General features: G+C 45.5%; 1 protein-coding gene across 2 annotated transcripts in view; it reads right to left on the bottom strand.

Moving 5' to 3' along the window:
- SF3B3 (splicing factor 3b subunit 3) overlaps positions 1-18908 on the bottom strand; it is a 274045-nt gene that overhangs the window by 248713 nt on the left and 6424 nt on the right. For both annotated transcript variants that reach the window (XM_086945281.1, XM_086945280.1), the window contains exon 2: positions 499-628. In XM_086945281.1, the coding sequence (XP_086801407.1) occupies positions 499-568 (70 nt within the window). In that variant the 5' untranslated portion in view covers positions 569-628. The remainder of the gene's footprint in view (positions 1-498; positions 629-18908) is intronic.

The raw sequence follows: 18908 nt of genomic DNA, 5'->3' as shown, positions 1-18908 counted from the left end.
TTTGGTTGGATGCTGTTAAAAATATTAGACCTGCACCTCAGCCACAGATTTTGAATCTATTGTATTCCAGGCAGCTGTATATTTGAAAGGAATTGTGAAATGAAGGGAGGGGATCAATGCAGAGCAAGATGTTTGTTACTACAATAAAACCATTAAGTGAACTATGCTTTCAAACATTAATTTCATTGTTTATGAGATGGGAGCCCACTTTTCTGACTTCTCAACGGCCTTCTTCACCATGACATCTAGGTGCAATTTCAACTTTATATCCATCTACACCGAAGGGCACTGAAATGTTAGATGGTGAATTACATGTTATGTTCTAACTCCATGGTGAAAACAAAGTTTTCATACATTTAGCAAACAAGGGGATTCTTCAATATTGACAACAAAATAGAACATTCACAAACAGTGCTTTAGAAGAAATCATGATGCAAGTTTGAAAGCATTTAGAAATCCCAAAACTACAGCACTTCTAGTGACAACATGAGCACTTACCTGAAAAGTTCCCATGGATTGCATAGCTAATGCCCGTGGCTCTCTGCAATGTTAGGTTATAAAGGAACATGTCCGCGGTAAAGACGCCTTATCAGGCCGGACTAGCACTTCTTAATGGTTGCACAAAAGCCTGTGGCAAAAAACAAAAATAATTGAGTTACACAACACTTGACGCCAATCTCAACATGCAGCAACACATTAGCAAAGCTACTAAAGGAGCTAATTTCCAAACCAACACTTTGAGGAAACTTAAGCTCTTCTTCCCAGATAAGGACTTCCAAACTGCTGTACAAGCCCTAGTCATCCCTCGCATAGACTACGGAATTGTGGCTCTCAGCGGACTTCCCCTATCAACAACCGCACCCCTAAGAGCCTCCTTGAACGATGCAGCGAGACTTATCACTGGATCCAGAAAACATTCGCATATATCCCCTGACTTAAAATCCCTGAACTGGCTGCCTTTTGAAGCCAGAATACAATTGAAAATTGCCTGTATGACACACTTGGCCATACACCACAAGTCACCAAACTACCTCACTCAAAAGCCTCAGGAGGCTCGAGATCCAATAGAAGCACAAAAAATCTCCTCCTGAAACCTCGAAGATTCCGGAAGGAAAAAACATACAAATGCTCCTTCTCAGGGATGGCACCCAGGATCTGGAATGCACTCCCTCCTGAAACCAGACTTCTCTCCTCCACTGCATTTTTTAAGAAAGAGGTAAAGGCCATCCTTATGGCTATATTCACTTGAACTCTATTTTTGTTGGATCAAAGACTTTGCTCCTTTTTGTATTACTGGTTACCTGATTGTCTGTTTTAAGTTTTTATCTGACTGCTATCCTATGTTGTTACTCACGTACTACCGACTACTATATTGTACCTAATAGTTTGTTTAAACACCCTCTTGTTTGCCCCTACCCCTTGTTTCTGTAAAGCGCTCCGATATCTGCAAAGATTTTGTTCGCGCTATATAAAACTTTGAAATATATAAATAAACAGAATATTCAGTGGCCATATACCTGAGAATTAGAACGCAACAAGTCTAGTTTGTGCCTTGACGGTGCAATCACGGGTGAAAATCTAAACAATATGATTACCATACCCAAATAATGCCCTGGACTTACTATAATCGAAGTTCGTTAGGCCTCACCTCATTGAACAGCAAGGCATCCAACATTCCCATTATTACCAAACGTCAATATCAAGGCTGTGATGGGCACAAACAGGTCTGCTGCCAATTTTAGACCAACTTATCAGGGAGTGCTAAGGTGCACTGATTTAACCTTTATTACAAAATATTAATGTTATCTCTAACGCAGGACACGGATTGAAGCATTTAATTATACTGGCAAAGTTACAGAAATTCATGATCTGATTAACGCTCTCAAAAACACAGGGGAATTAATACGTACAAGAAAAATGCACAACAGTAAAGAAGAGCAGCACTATTCAGGAGGAAGCAACAACAGTCTTTCAGGGCAGCTAGATGGCAAAGAGTGGCATGCTGTTCAATTGAACACGAAAATAAACACTACCCTATGCAGTAATGGACTTCTCTATTTCTACCACACCTACAATGTGCATTTGCTGAAAGTGAAACGACCTGCATTTGCCATTCCAGTGAAAATAAATGTGTCCCCGATAATATGTCACTTGTAACAAGCACACCAGAAAACGGATTCGCAAACTACTACAGTGCAAATGTGTTATTACCACAGTGGTGTGTACCTCACTTTAGAAAATAAATGAAGGCCTCAGGTTCCATTCTTGAGCCACTTTACAGAAGAGCCAACTGCAGCTATATTGACACGGTTTAATTACTGTAATGTTACCACATAGCACGGATTTAGTGCCTTTCGTTCTGGTTATAGTTAAACATCTTTCTTTATAAATAATGCACCGTAGTAAAAGAGGGCAGTTTAAATCATATGCAAGATAGTGGAGTTATGTGATTCCATGGCTGTTGTGTTTTCTTCTTAATTATGGATCTGTTGCATTTGCCACCATCCATCGTCTGTGGCATAATTGCAACTTCTAAAAAAAAAAATGTGGCCACACGTGCTGCAGCACAGAAGACCCTTTACAAATGTTGACTGTTCACCTTTCAGTTAGTCCTGCCTGTTGCTGTATTTGAGTGTTAAATTGGTACTAACTGATAGAAACCATTTAACAAGACAATGTTCTTCTAGAAATAGCAAACTAATTATTTAATACTAGCACAAAACGTTCTGCATTATGCTACATATATTTGCTTTTTCTTGCAGCATCTTTTAATCATCCATGTTGTATAATTTGGCCCTCCCCTCCTGCATAATTCCAGCGGCTCCAGAGTATGCCATTAATTATCCCTGTCGAATTGGGTAGCTGGACGGGTGCTGGGGCACGAGGACCCCACTCCCTCCCGCACTCAACAATGGTAATAAAAAACGCCGCATATATAGAATAATTCACAGCTGCAATCACCAATGCATAGTTGTATTCAAGAGCACTTTCCCCTGAAAATACCTTGGACGTATATGCATGAACTCTGGCAAACAGCCTAGTCAGCTACGCACGGGCATACCAATAGAAGGGGGGTGGGGGGGAGGAGTTGGCATGGAAGTATAACTTAGTCAGAAAGTGTACTGTCATTGGTTTGGGTATATACAGTCAGTAGCTTGGAAGTGAAAGCTTTTGAAAAAGTTGTCGATCGGTTTTAAAGGGCAACGTCGTTTGATGTCTGTGCAGCTTAAAATCACAATTTAGAGAACTGTGAATCTTGTTGGTCACAATTTTTTTCTTAACAATTTTGTTTCTCCACTATTCAGAACGTTGCCTGCATGACAGTGCAACATTGGGGGCAGGACATTGCCTACGGTTAGGCCCTGCAGCCAATGGCTGTGCACAATGGGAGAGACCCATCCACAAGGATTGCTCGAGTCCAGGCCCGGCTGCCAACTCCTGCTTGCCACGCTCAAAGACCATACACAGCTATGGACAGCTTACTTTGGCAGACAGGGGTCAGGGTCAGGGTGCAGGCCTGGTCCTGCTGTCACGCACAAGTGCTGCCCACCCATGGCGGGCCAAGAACAGAGACCAGCCGCAAGCTGTGTGCAGTGGGAGAAAACTGCTAAAATTCCTCAATTATGGCATACGAGCCACACAAATCCCCCTATAACGGACACTGAACACCACAAGTAAAACACCTTCCTGGGAATGGAACTGAAAAGACAAATGACCAAGAAGCAAATGATAAACAAAGCAGGAGAAGCGAGTTCTGGCTAGCCTCTTCTGTAGCATATAATAACTGGTGGAGTTTCTGGGAATTTGGGCAGTGGTTAATAACCCACCTCCAGGATTAACCACAAAACCTTATGAGGGGTAAGCGAGGTCGAGACCCTGGTAGCTATGGGACAGAGCAGAAAGGCTTAACGTAGGGCAATAAGCAATGTTTTATGCAGTACTCAAAAAGTAAAAATCAAAATGCAAAACATTAAAAATACCAAATAAAATTAGAAAAATAGAGTAAAATCTAATAAAGAAAATTACACCACAATAACAAAAATATAAAAAGTGGAACCAGAGATGTGTTTTTTTTTAAAGTTGCAAGTAGAAATAACGCCAATAAGCCACTATCAGTCAACTCTAACCATGCATTAACACAGCTTGACCTGGAGACTTGCCCACATGGCAGAGACTATCAAAGTCACGCTAGTCTCGGAAACAGGGCAAGCAAAGAACTCAGCAAGCATACATGTCACACCGGCAGTTTGTCCAGATGTTTCCTCTCCACGCTTCACCCCAACCCTAGTACAACCACGCCTGTCGATTGGCCAACTGGGAGTGGAGAACTCCGAAAGCATCAACAGACCTAGCACCCACTATTAAAGACTTTCTAAGCATCTGTATATCCTTTAAACTATCATTCAGTTAAAGTGGACCTGCAAGTAGACCTTTTAAACATCCTCACAGTATATGTATCATGCATTGATTCCAAATTGTCCAAACAAAACAATTTAATTATTGAAGCCCAGGCAACCACGTATCTACAACAAACCACTTGCTTTCTATCCCACATCATCGATAAACTCTGGACCTTACCGGACACCTTGAACCTACTCTTTACAGACCTAAAATAAAGTATGAGCAATCTTAAAAATACGGACTGCAAAATCGTTCAATCAGCGGCCAAAACAGACACATGCCAGGAATTCATTGTTAGCCCTGGCTCCCACATGACGGATCAACATGGCCAGCAAGTGAACAGTGTTCGAGACCCCAACTCCATTGTGAAATCAGAAAGAGACAGGTCCCTCAAAGGATTCTCCTGGCCCATTGCAGTGTCTCCATCTTTCAATACGTCGCTCTCAAAGAGTCAAAAGGAACGACTTAGGAAAGCCAGGAATAAGTCTATGGGCCCCTCAAGTCTATCATCCTGCATACAATCCAAGAGGTTTACCCTATTTTTGCATAAATGAACTTAGCAACAGTGTAGGAGAGTAGGGTCTGCTATCCTATTGTCACCCCAAATTGTTGCTTTTTGCTTCACTGGTTTTCGACTTAATGTGGCTGTGGGCCTGCTAATCAGACCCACAGCCTGCTGTTCTCTCTCTAAATTCACATACATGTACTATAGGTACATAACCCAATTGGAACTGGACTCCTTGTCAGCCCCTGTACCATGCACTATAGGTGCTCAGGGCATAGGTGCCAACAAGGCCTACCAAGGGCTGGAGCATATCTTTTGCCACCCCTGACTGGTACTTAAATCGACACAACTGGCTGATCACTCAGCTGGGGTAAGGTGGTGTAATAACCCCTTTCTTAGATATAGTATACCTATATCTAGACACATATATACCTATAAGTCACTCGTATGGCAGGCCTTGACAATCCTGGAGGCAGAGTGCTTGGTTTTATGTGAGATGGCGCTCTAGCATGAGCTGAGCCTGTCTGCAGCTGTCGGGACCAATTCCCTAAGCTGTTCCGGGATAATGCCATACCATATACTCCTAAGTGCATTATAATCCATCGCGGTTATGTGCTAACTTTGGTTTGACATTATCAAAACATGTCGTGTTTGGTGTCATACGTTTTGGAATGCTACCCCCTCGCCAGTCCTGGCGACGGGGGTAGCATTCCACCCTTCTAGAGGGAGAAGACATGTTACTTTACTGAAACGCGGTTGATTTTAAAAAGAGCCTCAGCATCACAAAATGGACGCTTCTGCCAGACACCAGTCTGACCTCCTGCTGCTGACCGAAACTTGGCAGAGGAGGCCTGGACAAAGGGTTTCCTGTCACAGGGAGGTGTCACACCACCCCAGACAGGAGATAGTGGATTGTACCAGGGAGGTTTGAAAGAAACCAGACAGTGCCTGGTGAGCACAAGGCTTCCCCTTGCATAATCCGGTCAAACCGGTTCTGGGGCTCACCAGCCCCAGTTCCAGCGTGACCCTGGACAAAGGGAAAGGGGTGTAACCACCCCCTTCCTGGGTCCCACCCATAGGAGGGACCTAGCAGGTAATCCAGTCCACTAGATTGGTATAAAAGTGGGAGCAGTGCCAAAGCATTCAGATTATCCTGACTGAAACTTATGAAACAAAACTCTGGACCCTTCGACATCCTACTCGACGTAGAAGACTGAAGAATCTCCCTTGTGGTCAAGGAGTGACCACCTTGTGCAAACGGGCACCATCCAGCACCTCAACGTTTGCTTTGTTGCAGTTCCCGCCGGAACTCGAGCGACAGAGTTCGACAAGATCCAGCGTTCCTGCCTTCTAACAGCCCGATCCACAGTCCCTGCAAAGCTGAGACCCGTGGAGGTGACCTGAAGCGTGGGGCCGGCCATCTTGGAAAGACCACGAGGCGCTGACCATGCAGCTCCCGAGGCACCCTCGAAGCTGTGCATTGGGGTTTGAGAAGCCCCAGCCCTGAGCCACTCCTGCACCGAAGCTCACCCCTCTACACTCACCGAGTGCTGCGTGGGGCCCTTCTGCACTTTTTGGCTCAACGCGTTGGTCCGGTCGCTTGCCCATTGGCTTGTGGCCCCAGTACCGACGAAACCTTGAATTTGACCTGCCAGTCCGGTTGCTCTGGACTGGCCCTCGCTCCCCTGAAAAGGAGCACCCGCTCTGACCTTGCTGGTCCGATAAGAAGCGATCTCCGAATCCTGCGTGGGTTGCACTTGCCAAGGTTTGTTTGCTCCAATCCGGAAGCCAACACCGCCGACAGCGAGAGTCTTCGTGGGACAGCTCGTGATCCACTCCTGGACATCCTCGGTGCCCCAGAGTCCACGTGGCAGCGGAGACAAGCTTCTCGAAAACCACCTGATTGCGACAGACATTGCCTGGTTCCTTCCTGGTTCCACCCTGGTCACTGCTGAGTGACCCACACTGTCCCCTCTGCTTTCAGGTACTCTACATCTTCGATCCACCCTTGGATCACACCGGACACTTCTCTTCGCAACGCCTGCAGCATCTTCATCTTAAGGCACCATCGACCTGCGTGACGAAACCCGACACTACTTCGCACCTGTGCACCCGCTTCCTGTGGGTGAGGTAACTCAGCAATGCCGGTGTTCCTACACTGGTACACACCTCTAGTGTATGTGTCTAAAGTTTTGTCCTTCTAGGTCAGTCGGAAGGTTCCTTAAACAGTAACTTTGTAACTTTTACGCACCATTGACATTGCATTGGTGCATGCGTGTGCTTTAAGCGCTGCACCCGATTCCCGCAGGCTTTTCCCGACTTCAGCATTGCTAGTCCCGATTGGTTCCAGCGATTCCCTAGGCCCCAGGCCTAACCACTGTTCGATTGGTCGTTCTTATACCACTTTTTAAATATATGGTTTGCGTGGCCCCCGAGCCTCATCCATAATTGTGCAACTTTCATATGTTATACTGTGCTTTTGTTTAAACGCTTGTGCTTCTAGACTCATAGAGTATAGAGGATTATTCTAGTAATAAATACATATATTTTTATAATATATAACTTGTGTGGTGTCCTTTCATTTGATATTACAGGATTGTGATTGGTAAAACAGCTTGCTTAAAACGACCTCTTGAGTTAAGCCTTTAAGGCTGCTTAGTCCATGCTACCATTAGGATAGCTTGTCTAATAAGGTTGACTGACAACCAGACACCATAAGAGTTGTTTGGACTGTTACAAGGTGCCCCCAGAATTGGAGACATCATATATCAGGCCAACTTCTCACAAACGGTTTCCTCAGCTCGTGTCAACCCCAGTTACCTCCCTGCCCAGAGGTACGCCCACAGCCATGATGCTCAGCACAGGATCTTTACCACAGATGCTTCGAAAGACTCCTCTCAAAGTATAACACATACTACACCAAGTACCAAGGAATTAAATTCATCTGGGCCAGTCTCCACTTATCTCCTGTTTGGAGAAATAAAGCTGGGCTTTTTGCCGGACTTTCAGTCCAAGGGTCGCCAGGACACTCTAAACCGGGGAAACCTTCTAAAGCTTTTCAGGGCTCTCCCTTCTGTCGTCCATATGGCCTCAGAGGACATCACTTCAGTTGAATTTTTGATTGATACTATGTTCACCTCAAAGGAATCCATGCTTGTCTCCTCCTCATAAGCAGAAAAACAGAACTTAGTCCTCAAGTCACAGAGGTGTTCAGGGAATGGGGCATAAATATCATTCCCTACAGCTGCCCCACCTTACTAGCACGAACCATTGCCTCAAAACGAAATGCGGGCAATTCGTCCATTTTTCTCAGTGCTGAGAGGAGCAGGTAGCAATTCACCAGCTTACGAAAAAGCATCAGCGGTGATTTCAGGTCCACAAGCTTTCCCAGTATGTACACGAGTCCAAGTTCAAGAAACGCGGCTGCGAGCGGCACCTGCATGCTGTGGGAGCGTAATCTTTACCGTGGTCGGTTGCTTAACAAGAATAAAGAAAGAAGGAAAAAACAATGACTCGTCTTTAACCAAGACTTACCTCGCCTTACCACGCAGCTACAGGGTTTGTTCGCCCTAACCAAAAACACATGTTCAGGAGCTTCGGATTAGACACAGAACTGGGAGCGCTAGCTAAGCTGCTGGCTCTACTCAACGGAGTGCGTGGAGAGCTGGGACGTGTCTGCAAGTTATAGAAACCGGCCGCGCAATTTGTTTCTTTCCATTGACTTCAAAAGTCGCATTTGCTCGACGGAGATGTTATTTTTGGACGTCTGGGGGTGATAGGAAACAAGCAGCGCTTTAGCTAAGTAACTCCTCGGTGAGTAAAATCTGATTGGAACATTGACCAAACAACCTGGGCCTATGATTTCTTTTTTCGAAAAATATACAAAATAAAAAATGTTTACATGTCTGCAAGTAGTTTGCTGAAGAGTGGGTGGGAGGGGGCAACGCAACATGGGAATGGAGCATAGGGGAAAAGTATCACACACACACACACACACACACACACGAGAGAACAAGGGAGTGCGAGCAATCCAGCAAGAGTCACAGCAATCTTAAAACAAGCATTGGTGATATGAAATAATAAAAACAAGTATGGGAAATGCACAACAAGAGACAGAGTTAAAAACGCAGAGGCACCGAGAGACAGTTGGAGGCGCGAGACAGAGTTGTGTGGAGAGAGACAATGAGAGACAGAGTTACAAAGGGAGTGGTTTCGAGAGACATAGTTGGGAGGAGTGCGAGACGGGTGAAATGAGAGAGCTGGCGAGGGGAAAACAGAGCATGGAGGCAGGGGAGACAGATCAAGAGAGTAAAGAAGTACCGACAAAAGAGTTAGAAAAACTGAATTGAAGAGGCAGCGTGGGGCCAAAGAGAGAGGCGGAAAGAGGAGACTGAGGAAGCCTTAGAGAGAATCAGACAACAGTAGTTAAAACGAGACATGGCCTGGCTGCCGTGAAAGTGAAAGTACGGTCGTCAATAATTAGGGGAGGAGAAATGCATGAGGCAGAGCGCACGCTGGGGGAAGCTGTGGGAGGGAAGCAGATGGCTTTGAGGTGCACGCGCTTTTCACTGGCACTGCATAAAATCGCCAGTTTGGTTAAGCTCTGGATAAGCCCCTATATTTCTCGCCAGCAATGCGCAAGCGCATGAGCAGGCGGGACCTAAAAAACAAATAAAAGTGGTCATCCACTCCAGGCGGCTAGCCACCTACTTCACTCTGTCCATGGCCAATTACAGAGTAGCTGTTGGACCCAGAGCTCGGTATTCTGATTTCTATACCCTTCAACACAAAGCATGAGCGAGATTTGAACATAATAAACTAAAAAAAAAAACGGCACCATCAAGAAAATCAATTCTACTATCTTAAACCAAATGCACCGTGCTTCAGAAACTGACTTCATCATCACGGGAGATTTCAACATGATCCTGATTAGTTCTGGTCCACTTGACTAATTCCTTACCCAACAGAACAATTACTGGGACATACAGCCAAAGGTGCCAAATGTCAGGACTCAGAAAGACAAACGTGAGGATTCCTTATTGGACATATGGCGCACACGCAACCCGACCCAAGCAGAATACACGCATTTCACTGGCCAATACAACACCTGGACTAAGATCGACCACTGGCTAATTTCCCCAGGTGTCTTCAGTTGGTTTAATTCGCTCACGACACTCCCAAGAACGTATTCTGACCATTCCCCCGTTCTACTTCACCGTAATATCCCCAGGCCGGAGGGGTTTGAGCGACAATGGCGCTTTCCCAGCCGTGCCCTTCTTAACAACGAAGTGCGGGACGCTATTGAATAATACTTTGCTATTAATACCAGTTCGGTAGACACCTGGGCTGTCCTATTGGAGGGATTCAAGGCATACATTAGAGACTTCTGCATTGCCAAACATTTCGGAGTGCTCAGGGACCTGCGCAACACATTATCCCGCATAGAGGGCGGCCTAACAGAAATTGACTTAGCCATCGAGCATTCCCCGGATCTGGAGCAAGAGCGGCCATGGCTCGCTCTTCTCTCCGACTTTAGGGCGGCAGTGGACCGCGAGATTCGCTTTATGGGTAAGTACCAAACCGCTAGGAGGTACGGCAAGAGGGAAATACCTGGCCGAATTTTGGCCCACGTACAGTAAGGCCTACATTACGGAACTTAGCTCTTCTACAGACCAAACACTCACCTCGGACATACGGGACAAATTTCTTGACTACTTCAAGGCCCTTTACACTTCCAAAATAGGTCAGGATCCCACAGCCCAGGAAGAGTATTCATCGGAAATTGCATTAGTATACCTGGAGAAGCACAAGCAAGATTTCTTAGCGGAGCCAATCTCAGAAGCGGAAGTGCTCGGCGCCATCGAAGCCCTCCGCTACTCCTCTGCCCCTGGGTTAGATGGCTTTAAGGGAGACTTCTACAAGACATATAAAGATCTTCTGGCACCTCAAGTCATAGAGGTGTGGGCGGAGGCCCTGGAGGCCCAGACCCCCCCCCTACCTTGGGAGAAGCCATCATTATTCTCCTCCCCCAGCCGGGCAAAGATCCGCAACTTTGCAGGTCCTATAGGCACCAGTCTCAATTGATGCAATTAATTATTTCTCCTGCCCAATCCGGTTTTGTCCCCCCGCAGGTCTACATCGCTCAATCTTAGCACGCTTTTCATTGCGCCCCAGAATCAACCCAGATGTCCCCTGCCGCTACCTTACTCAACAGAGGAGGCCCATGACTCTCTGGAGTGGTCCATTTTTGTGTCGGTCAGGAGTCGTATGTGCATGCCGATGGGTTTTATTGCCAAAACTTCCTTACTCTACTGCCACCCCACTGCACGACTCCGACTGAATGGTACGCGCTCTCTCTCATTCTCCCCCTCAGGGGTGCCCCATCTCACCACTGTTTTTCGTCCTAGCTATGGACCCTTTAATTCGTCACTTTAAAAAAAAAACATTCACAGCGCGGCCTACAATATAACACCGCCCCATTCCTTGTTTCACTTTATGTGGGCGATACTGTTCTTTATGTAAGGAAACCTCAGCAATTTAGAACCTCTCAAACGATAAAGAATCCGATTTGGTCATAATTCAGGCCTTGGCATTAACTGACATATGTCGGTGATTTTCCCATTGACTCCCAGCACCAAGTCTTGGGAGTGTAAATTCCCCCTGGAGTGGTGCAGGTACTCAGTAAAATACTTAAGCATTCACATCCATTTAGACACTGCTTTAATCATACGCCTCAACTATGGGCGAGCTATCAGCTCCCTCGAATCGCAAATAGAGCGCTGGCTGAGGTTTACGTTATCCATTGTGGGTAGAGTTGCGATTCATAAGATGGTGGTCTTGCCCAAGTTTTTTATAGCTTTTTCACAACATCCCGATTCCCCTCCCCATCAGCTTTTTTCTCACACAAAGATCCCTCCTTATTAGATTAGTACGGGGGTTATCATGCTTGCGTTCGGTGGCAGGTACTGACACTCTCATACGAGAGTGGGGGGTACGGAGTCCCAAATCTCCACTTGTATTATCTTGTAGCCCAATGCAGCCACGCCTATGCCTGTTACCACCCTGATGCCAGGATCCCGTTTCTTCGTCCGGAATCTGACTTGGTCTTGCCCGAGAAGCGGTCAACGCTGCTTCCCATGGGCGATCCTAGAGACCCGAAAGACATTCAGACTGTGTCCACCACTAGTTGGTCTTGGGAAAAGCAGAGGCGAATTACCCGCACTGCCACACTGTATTCCACTTTCCTAAAGCTGCCCAATGCCAGATTGCTTCCATTAACGGGGAGAGAGTGGTGCAGCATATGTAAACTAAATTTGAGATCACAAAACTGAGATCTATACCCAGATGGCCAAGCCTTCTTAGTGCAAGACGTTGACAGTTTCCCAGACGCCGCGTTTATGGACAGCTTTGTACTGAATCGGGTGCATTCGGCTCTGCGTGTTGCCTGATTTCCTGTTCGAACCAAAATCATTTGCTACCCTGTCTCTAACAGCAAACAAGGAATTTATCTCATTTCTAAACTATATAAAGCCTGCTCAGAGATCGTTCCGGTGAACGATGACAAGCTCCCTGGAGACTGGGAGGACGACCTGTGCTGCCAAAATCACGGATGATCAATAGGCTGCATGCTGAGCGGTCACGAAGGATATTTCCCTAAACAGTAGACACAAACTACTACATTTTAAACTCTTGCGATAAAATCCCTTTAATTGGAACAATCCAGGCCACATTCCTGTTGCAAATGCATGGCCGGTCATGCTGATATTGCACATCTTACATGGACCTGCCTACTCCTACAACCGTATTGGGAAGCAGTACACAAGACCCTAAGCAAAATGGCAATCTGCCCCTAGTCCCCATCCCAGAAATAGCTCTGCTGGGCTATGTGGCTAATTTTCCCAAAAAGGTGATAACATTTGCGGCCCTAAGTCTATTATTGGCCCAAACGAGTGATGGCTATTCATTGGGACCGCAGATCAGTCCCTACATCGAAGAGATGGATCGGTAGTTTGGCATTGTGCAACACAAATAGCAAGATATACGCCACCACTCTACCCTCCTCATCTCGCCCCAGGTGTCCATTCAGAGCATACATTGAGTCACACTGGCAAACCCTAGTCACCCAACTGGAACAAGGCATAGGCCCGAATGGGGTGGGCTAATCGGTCTGTTGCTTTACAATATATTTGATATATGATACAGTGAATGTTTTTGTGATGTTAATCTATTTGCAACAATCATGCTTTTGTGTCCATAATACATTGGGGGGTGCACCTTCTGCATTGTGGGGTTGGTTGTACATATCGGACTTTGTTTTTTCTTTGCTGTCGGATGGGACTCTGATATGAAAATGCATGACTTGACTGTACAACCTTGCTTAAGTTCTACTCGAAAATGTGAACTGCGACAGTGACCGTTTACCTTCATATTGTTTGCAAATGAAAATGTATAAATAAGCACCCACCTTCTACAAATACTGTCTCTGGGCCTAAAAAGAGAGGTCGCCGAGAGCAGCCCTGTCGCACTTTGCTCCCAATTCACCCCCAACTACAAGAAACTGAAATGGCCAGAATCCACTATAGACACAAAACATAATCCTCCTAGTGACATGGCAAACATTTAAACTGATAGAAAGAACACAACCAGGCCTTGCAGCTGGTGCGAAGGGGAAACAGGAAAACTACGAGCACCATAAATATTTTAAGGGCTGCAAAGAAGGAATATGCCAAGTCAGTCTGGCTCTACAACAAACTGATTGTTGGGCCAAACAGTTTTGGTAACCCATCTGCTGTGTCTCCCCCATATCGAAAAGGTCCAATTAGCACACAGCGAACATCATCACTAAAGGCAGGAGGGAAGGTGCTCCGGGGCCTAATGGAATACCCCAAGGCCATCTGTACTGGGCAGGAAAGCCAAACCCCCCTTTCTCCAATGCAGTCCTCACATGTGCCATACCCAACTCATGGCGAGGTGCCGTCATTATCCCACTCCCAGTGTGGGGTCAATGTAGCGAGACGTTTGGTACAAAACGTCTCAGTCTTCAATAAAGCCATCATGGAGCGGTCAACTCCCAGCACATGTACTCAAAATGGCTTCACTGCACTTACAATGTCTGTGACTGGCAGAGACACTGTAGGGAAATATTACTCTTGTAGCTATGCCCTCATCTGTGGTATGGCACACCCTGCCTTTAGGGCGGTATGGCCCGGTAGAGGGGTGACTTACCCATGCCGCAGGCAATGTTGGGAGCAGGGCGCACAAGGATTTGTGCTATGTCAACTCTTCTGTTTGGTCTACACCAAAACATGCAGCCTGCAATGGTGGGGTGGGGGGTGTTAAGGTGAGGGGTCTCCGAGTGTAGCAAAATACATCCTGCAGTCCTCAGAGGCCATCTCTGGTCACCAGGCCCCATGTACCGGGGTACCATTTATAAGGGACTTACAGGTGGCCCAGAAGTGTGCCAATTGTGGAGACAAAGGTACAGTTTTGGGAAAGAACACAAGCCCTGGGAGCCGGATTGCAGGGCACACTCATTCAAGTTGGCATCATGGATCTTGCAAAAAGTTAGGGGGTAACCATGCAAAAAGGGTCACTTTTCTACAGCAATGAGGCAAAATACATTGCATCTCTTGTCTAAGACTATCTGACTGCCTGGATGGATATACACCAAATAATCCCTACAACACAATCTTGCTTCAGGAGGGGCTCTGGCACAATCACAAAAATGTTGCCATTGTCCCTCATCCGGGACAAATAGGGGAACTACCACCACTCAGTTCATCTCTGCTTTGTGGACTACCAGTAAGCGTTTGACTGCGCAAGCCGAGCAATGCAATGGAGAAAGGTCAGGGCCAGGAACATCTGCTTAGAGCCATAGAGTCACTTCACACCCAAACATGGTGGCAGATCAAAATTGGGAAACTGTACCTTCCTGTCAAGAGAAATCTACACCCAACAAGGCTTCAAGCCCTTTGAACCTCTTCATGGCCGACCTTGCACAGGCCATTGACGAAACCAACAGCTTTGCTCTAGGTCCCAGTACAATCATACTAATTAATGTATTTTACGTTGATGACTTGGTCTTGTGCAGCTTAACCAGAGCAGGCCTGCAGATACTGATAAACACTCCACCTGAACGCCATACAAAATAACCTGGTTATCAATAGTAACAAAACCAAGGTGATGATTGTCAGAAGAATGCGCCAAAAAAGTGGCACTTAGCATCTCTGAGCACAGTGCATAGGGACAGTAAAAGAATACAAGTACCTAGGGGTGTTACAAGACGACAAGGGTCTGGCCAAACAGCTCTGAGCCATCACAAACAAAAGCAACACCCTACTCGCTAGTTTCAGAACCATGTGCAAGAAATTGAAAGGCCCAACTCAATTCTCTCCTCAAAGTCATGACAGCAAGGCTCGTGCAAACTTTAACCTACTGCAGCGAGGCCCTTTTTTAGCCATGACTCAGCCCCCTCAGACAAACTCCGAACAAAAGTTTACCACTATGTGCTAAACCCACCATTGAGTTCTTCTCCAAGTCAAACTTAACTGGAACTTGGCCTAATGAGGCAATCAACAGGACTATAGGGGGCAATCATAAACATCCTGTGGTCTGCAATTGACAACTCAAGCAGCAGCAAGCCTAGCAACAGCCTCAAAGAATACCAGCACCAATCCTTATCCAACTGGAACCTAGGGAACCTCTGGGCCTTAACACTGTCATACAAGGCATTCAAAAAACTAGTTAACGCTACAATGGCCTCAATTTCGCTTCTACTAGATAAAGACAAGCTCGCAAAAAGAAGGCACGCCTAGACGGTCATGAACGGCTACTCAAAACTAATCCAAGCATCGTATCTAACATTCACATTTCCGCTCCATCTGAAGCTTAAGCTCCTGCTGTGTCGCATGGGCTGCCCATCTACTCCATCAGAAAAACCTGCATAGTAGTACTCCGGCAACAGAGTTGCCGCCTATGCGGCTCAAATAAAGAGACTGTTTGCATTTAACCTGCATCTGCAACAAAATGGGGGAGAAGAGGAGGCATCGCCTCAAACCTGTATTAAAAAGCAAAGGGTCCCGCACATGCAAGCAGTTATAGCCTGCTTAGAGCTCGACGACCCCATCCTGAACTGTAACTTCATTAAAAATGTCCTTAATCCCTGAAACTGTGTAGGGGAGGCAGGTTCTCAACTTTTAACAAAATTATCATCGGATTTGCCAGAAACCTGTGTCAGGCCCCTAGCCGGAGTGGGTACATTTATCGTCATAACTATTGGCCATCCTGGCATTCAGGGGCTCCCAGAAAATTCATAGACGGCACACAAGCTACTTTTAAATCAGTTAAATGTACATGTCAATCTGCTGCTCATGAACTTTTGTTAACACAGCTCAATATATTCTACTCTTCGTGTAACTGAGTGAACCGAAGCACAGCCGGATTCCAGCCCCTCGCATAAATCCTCACGGATCAATCAGAAACAAGGGCCAGGCTGCTAGCCAGAGTGGGAACACCAAAACTATGGGCTATCCTGGTACCCTGACAAGATCAGACCACGTATAAGCATTTTAAAACTGTTAACTTGCGCTTCTGATCTGCCAAAAATCGCCTTTTATCATTTTTAACCAGTGTTTTACTTTTCTACGAGGTTAGCCAGGGCGCGAAATATCTACTCGCCCACTCGCTATGGCAAGCCAGATTTAATCAGGACAAGCTAATGTTATGGCAGACTTGCCCTTTCTGGCAAGTAGGAAGACTAACGAACTCTTGTGTCTGAAAGCGGAGCAAATATGATGAGATACGATTTAAAGGCACCTTTATTACTACACAAAGTGAATAAGCACTAAACATGCCTTTAAATCTTGTTATCATATCACATTTGCTCAACTTTCAGAGACAGAGGTCAAGTACATTACAGTTAGGTTGAGTAAATTTTTCAAGTTACTAGACCTGCAGATTTTTGGTCCCTGTTAATTATTCAAAACAAATGAAGTTTACTTACTCACTATCAGTCAATGGCTGACGTAGACAGCCCGTAGGTGCAATTTGAGGATGGCCGTGATAAACTGCAGGTCAGATACACCAACCAGGTTTATACTGGTCAAAGATTTTACTGTCCGACAAACTGAAGACACAATCCACCACAGAAGTGCACTTCTAAAGGAACCAGCAGGACTTCATGGGAGGGATGTACAGCCTCACAGGGAGTTAGGCAGAGGCCAACACCAGGGCCCAGTTTCCACTGATCAGCTGTTTCCCTTTGGATAGCTAAATGTCTCTTGGAGGCCACTTCTTTCTCAGAGGTATAAGAGGGAGCAGGTTCAGTCCTCATGGCTCTACTCAGGTCACAAAGCAAACACAAGGGGATGGACGGAGTGCCGAAACTTTTCAAACACTCACCCACCGTCATGACCCTGTGCCTCATGGGAACAGTGAGGACAGGATCCAGATTCACCATTGCAATGGATTTCAATACTAATTAAAAACAGAGGTTTCATTATTTCTCTAGCTGGTCCCTTTTCCTAGATACAGGTTAGATAATTAACTTTGCTTCCCAGTGTTTTTCTATGAGCCAGTCAGCCATCCTACTGTGAAAATAGTTTTGGGGTTTAGTCACTGTAAAGACATACTTAAGATTTCTACATGTCCTGCTTCTAAATATCGTGCACCCTGTCTTATGAGCAAGGCGGCCGAAATTATTATTTAAAAGGAAGGTTATTGCCGGTAAAAAGGGGTTAACTTTGACAAGTTGCTGTGTATGTTTTGTACTGTCACAGTTAGGTTACAATGGTATGCCTGAAGGCATACCACTATGATGGATGGAATAATAGGTGCTACAATCCGCTAGTGGCATTTAACCTCCTGGGCACATTGTGTACCATATACTAGGGACTCATAGACAAGTTAAATATACCAAGTAGGAGGATTATACCAATCTTACAATGTTAGCAGGGGGACACGGGAGCTTTACAACTGATTAGCTGGGAATAAGGTGCACAGAGTTCCAAATCCAGCAATAATAAAGGTTCTAGTAAGAGGTGAAAAATCTGGAGCAAGTTTCCTACAGAATACCTAGCCACCAATGATAGCATAAATGTAGGTTCAAGTGCTAAGGCACTAGTATCACATATTTCTGCCACAGAATGTGCTAATACAAACTGTTCTTTCATCCACATCTTGGTTTCAAATACTCTTTATTCACACGTTCTTTTTTTCTAAATTAAAGTACTCACTGGACATTGATGTTATTGAGTGTTATTTACTGGACAGCACTGTATCTAAGCTTCAAACTATTTCCAGATTCTAGTGGTAAGCTTTGACTGCTAACCACTGGGTTAACTTCATATGTGTATCCCATTCTTGAGTAACAAGCAAAAACCCCAGGGGGTGATCGTATCTGTTTTAATGACCCTGGTATTATTTAAGAATGCAAGTCATTCTTGACAACCCTTCCTCTATGTCCCGTCTTATCTTTTCAAGTCTTACTGACCTGCCAATTGAATCAAAAGCAGATTTAAAATAGTACAAAAACAATCTGAACCAGGATTCATTATCGTTTGGTTTATTGGGAGAAAACTGACTGAGTTCAGGCATTGGCCTTTGACTTAAAATCCTTTACAAAAACATGCATGTCCCTATGGCAAAACACTTGCTGTAACCTGCAAGTTCAACTTGGGAAGCAACATTACTGGAAAGACCTTACTTGGTTGGAATCAAGCAGATTTTGGTGTCACTTTGCCCAATCTTTTGAATCTTCATATTTTTTTGTGGGGGGGAGGACATGGGGACTGCAATACTCTATTCAAGAAACTGGTTTGGCATGGGACTTGTCCATGGTACAGTATATTGAGGAAAAAGCCCCTTCTTATAATTCAGGAATCAGTTTCCGAATTCCCTCTACTAATCAAACTAGACCCCCAGAATGTGTTGACCAATTGACAATGTTTTCCCCCATACTATACCCTTATTTACTGATAAGTGTAGACTGAAATGCTTGCAAAAA

Source organism: Lissotriton vulgaris, chromosome 12, assembly GCF_964263255.1.
Source record: "Lissotriton vulgaris chromosome 12, aLisVul1.2, whole genome shotgun sequence".
NCBI lineage: Eukaryota > Metazoa > Chordata > Amphibia > Caudata > Salamandridae > Lissotriton > Lissotriton vulgaris.
The sequence above is the reverse complement of the archived record's forward strand: the minus strand, read 5'-3'. Positions and strand labels throughout refer to the sequence as shown.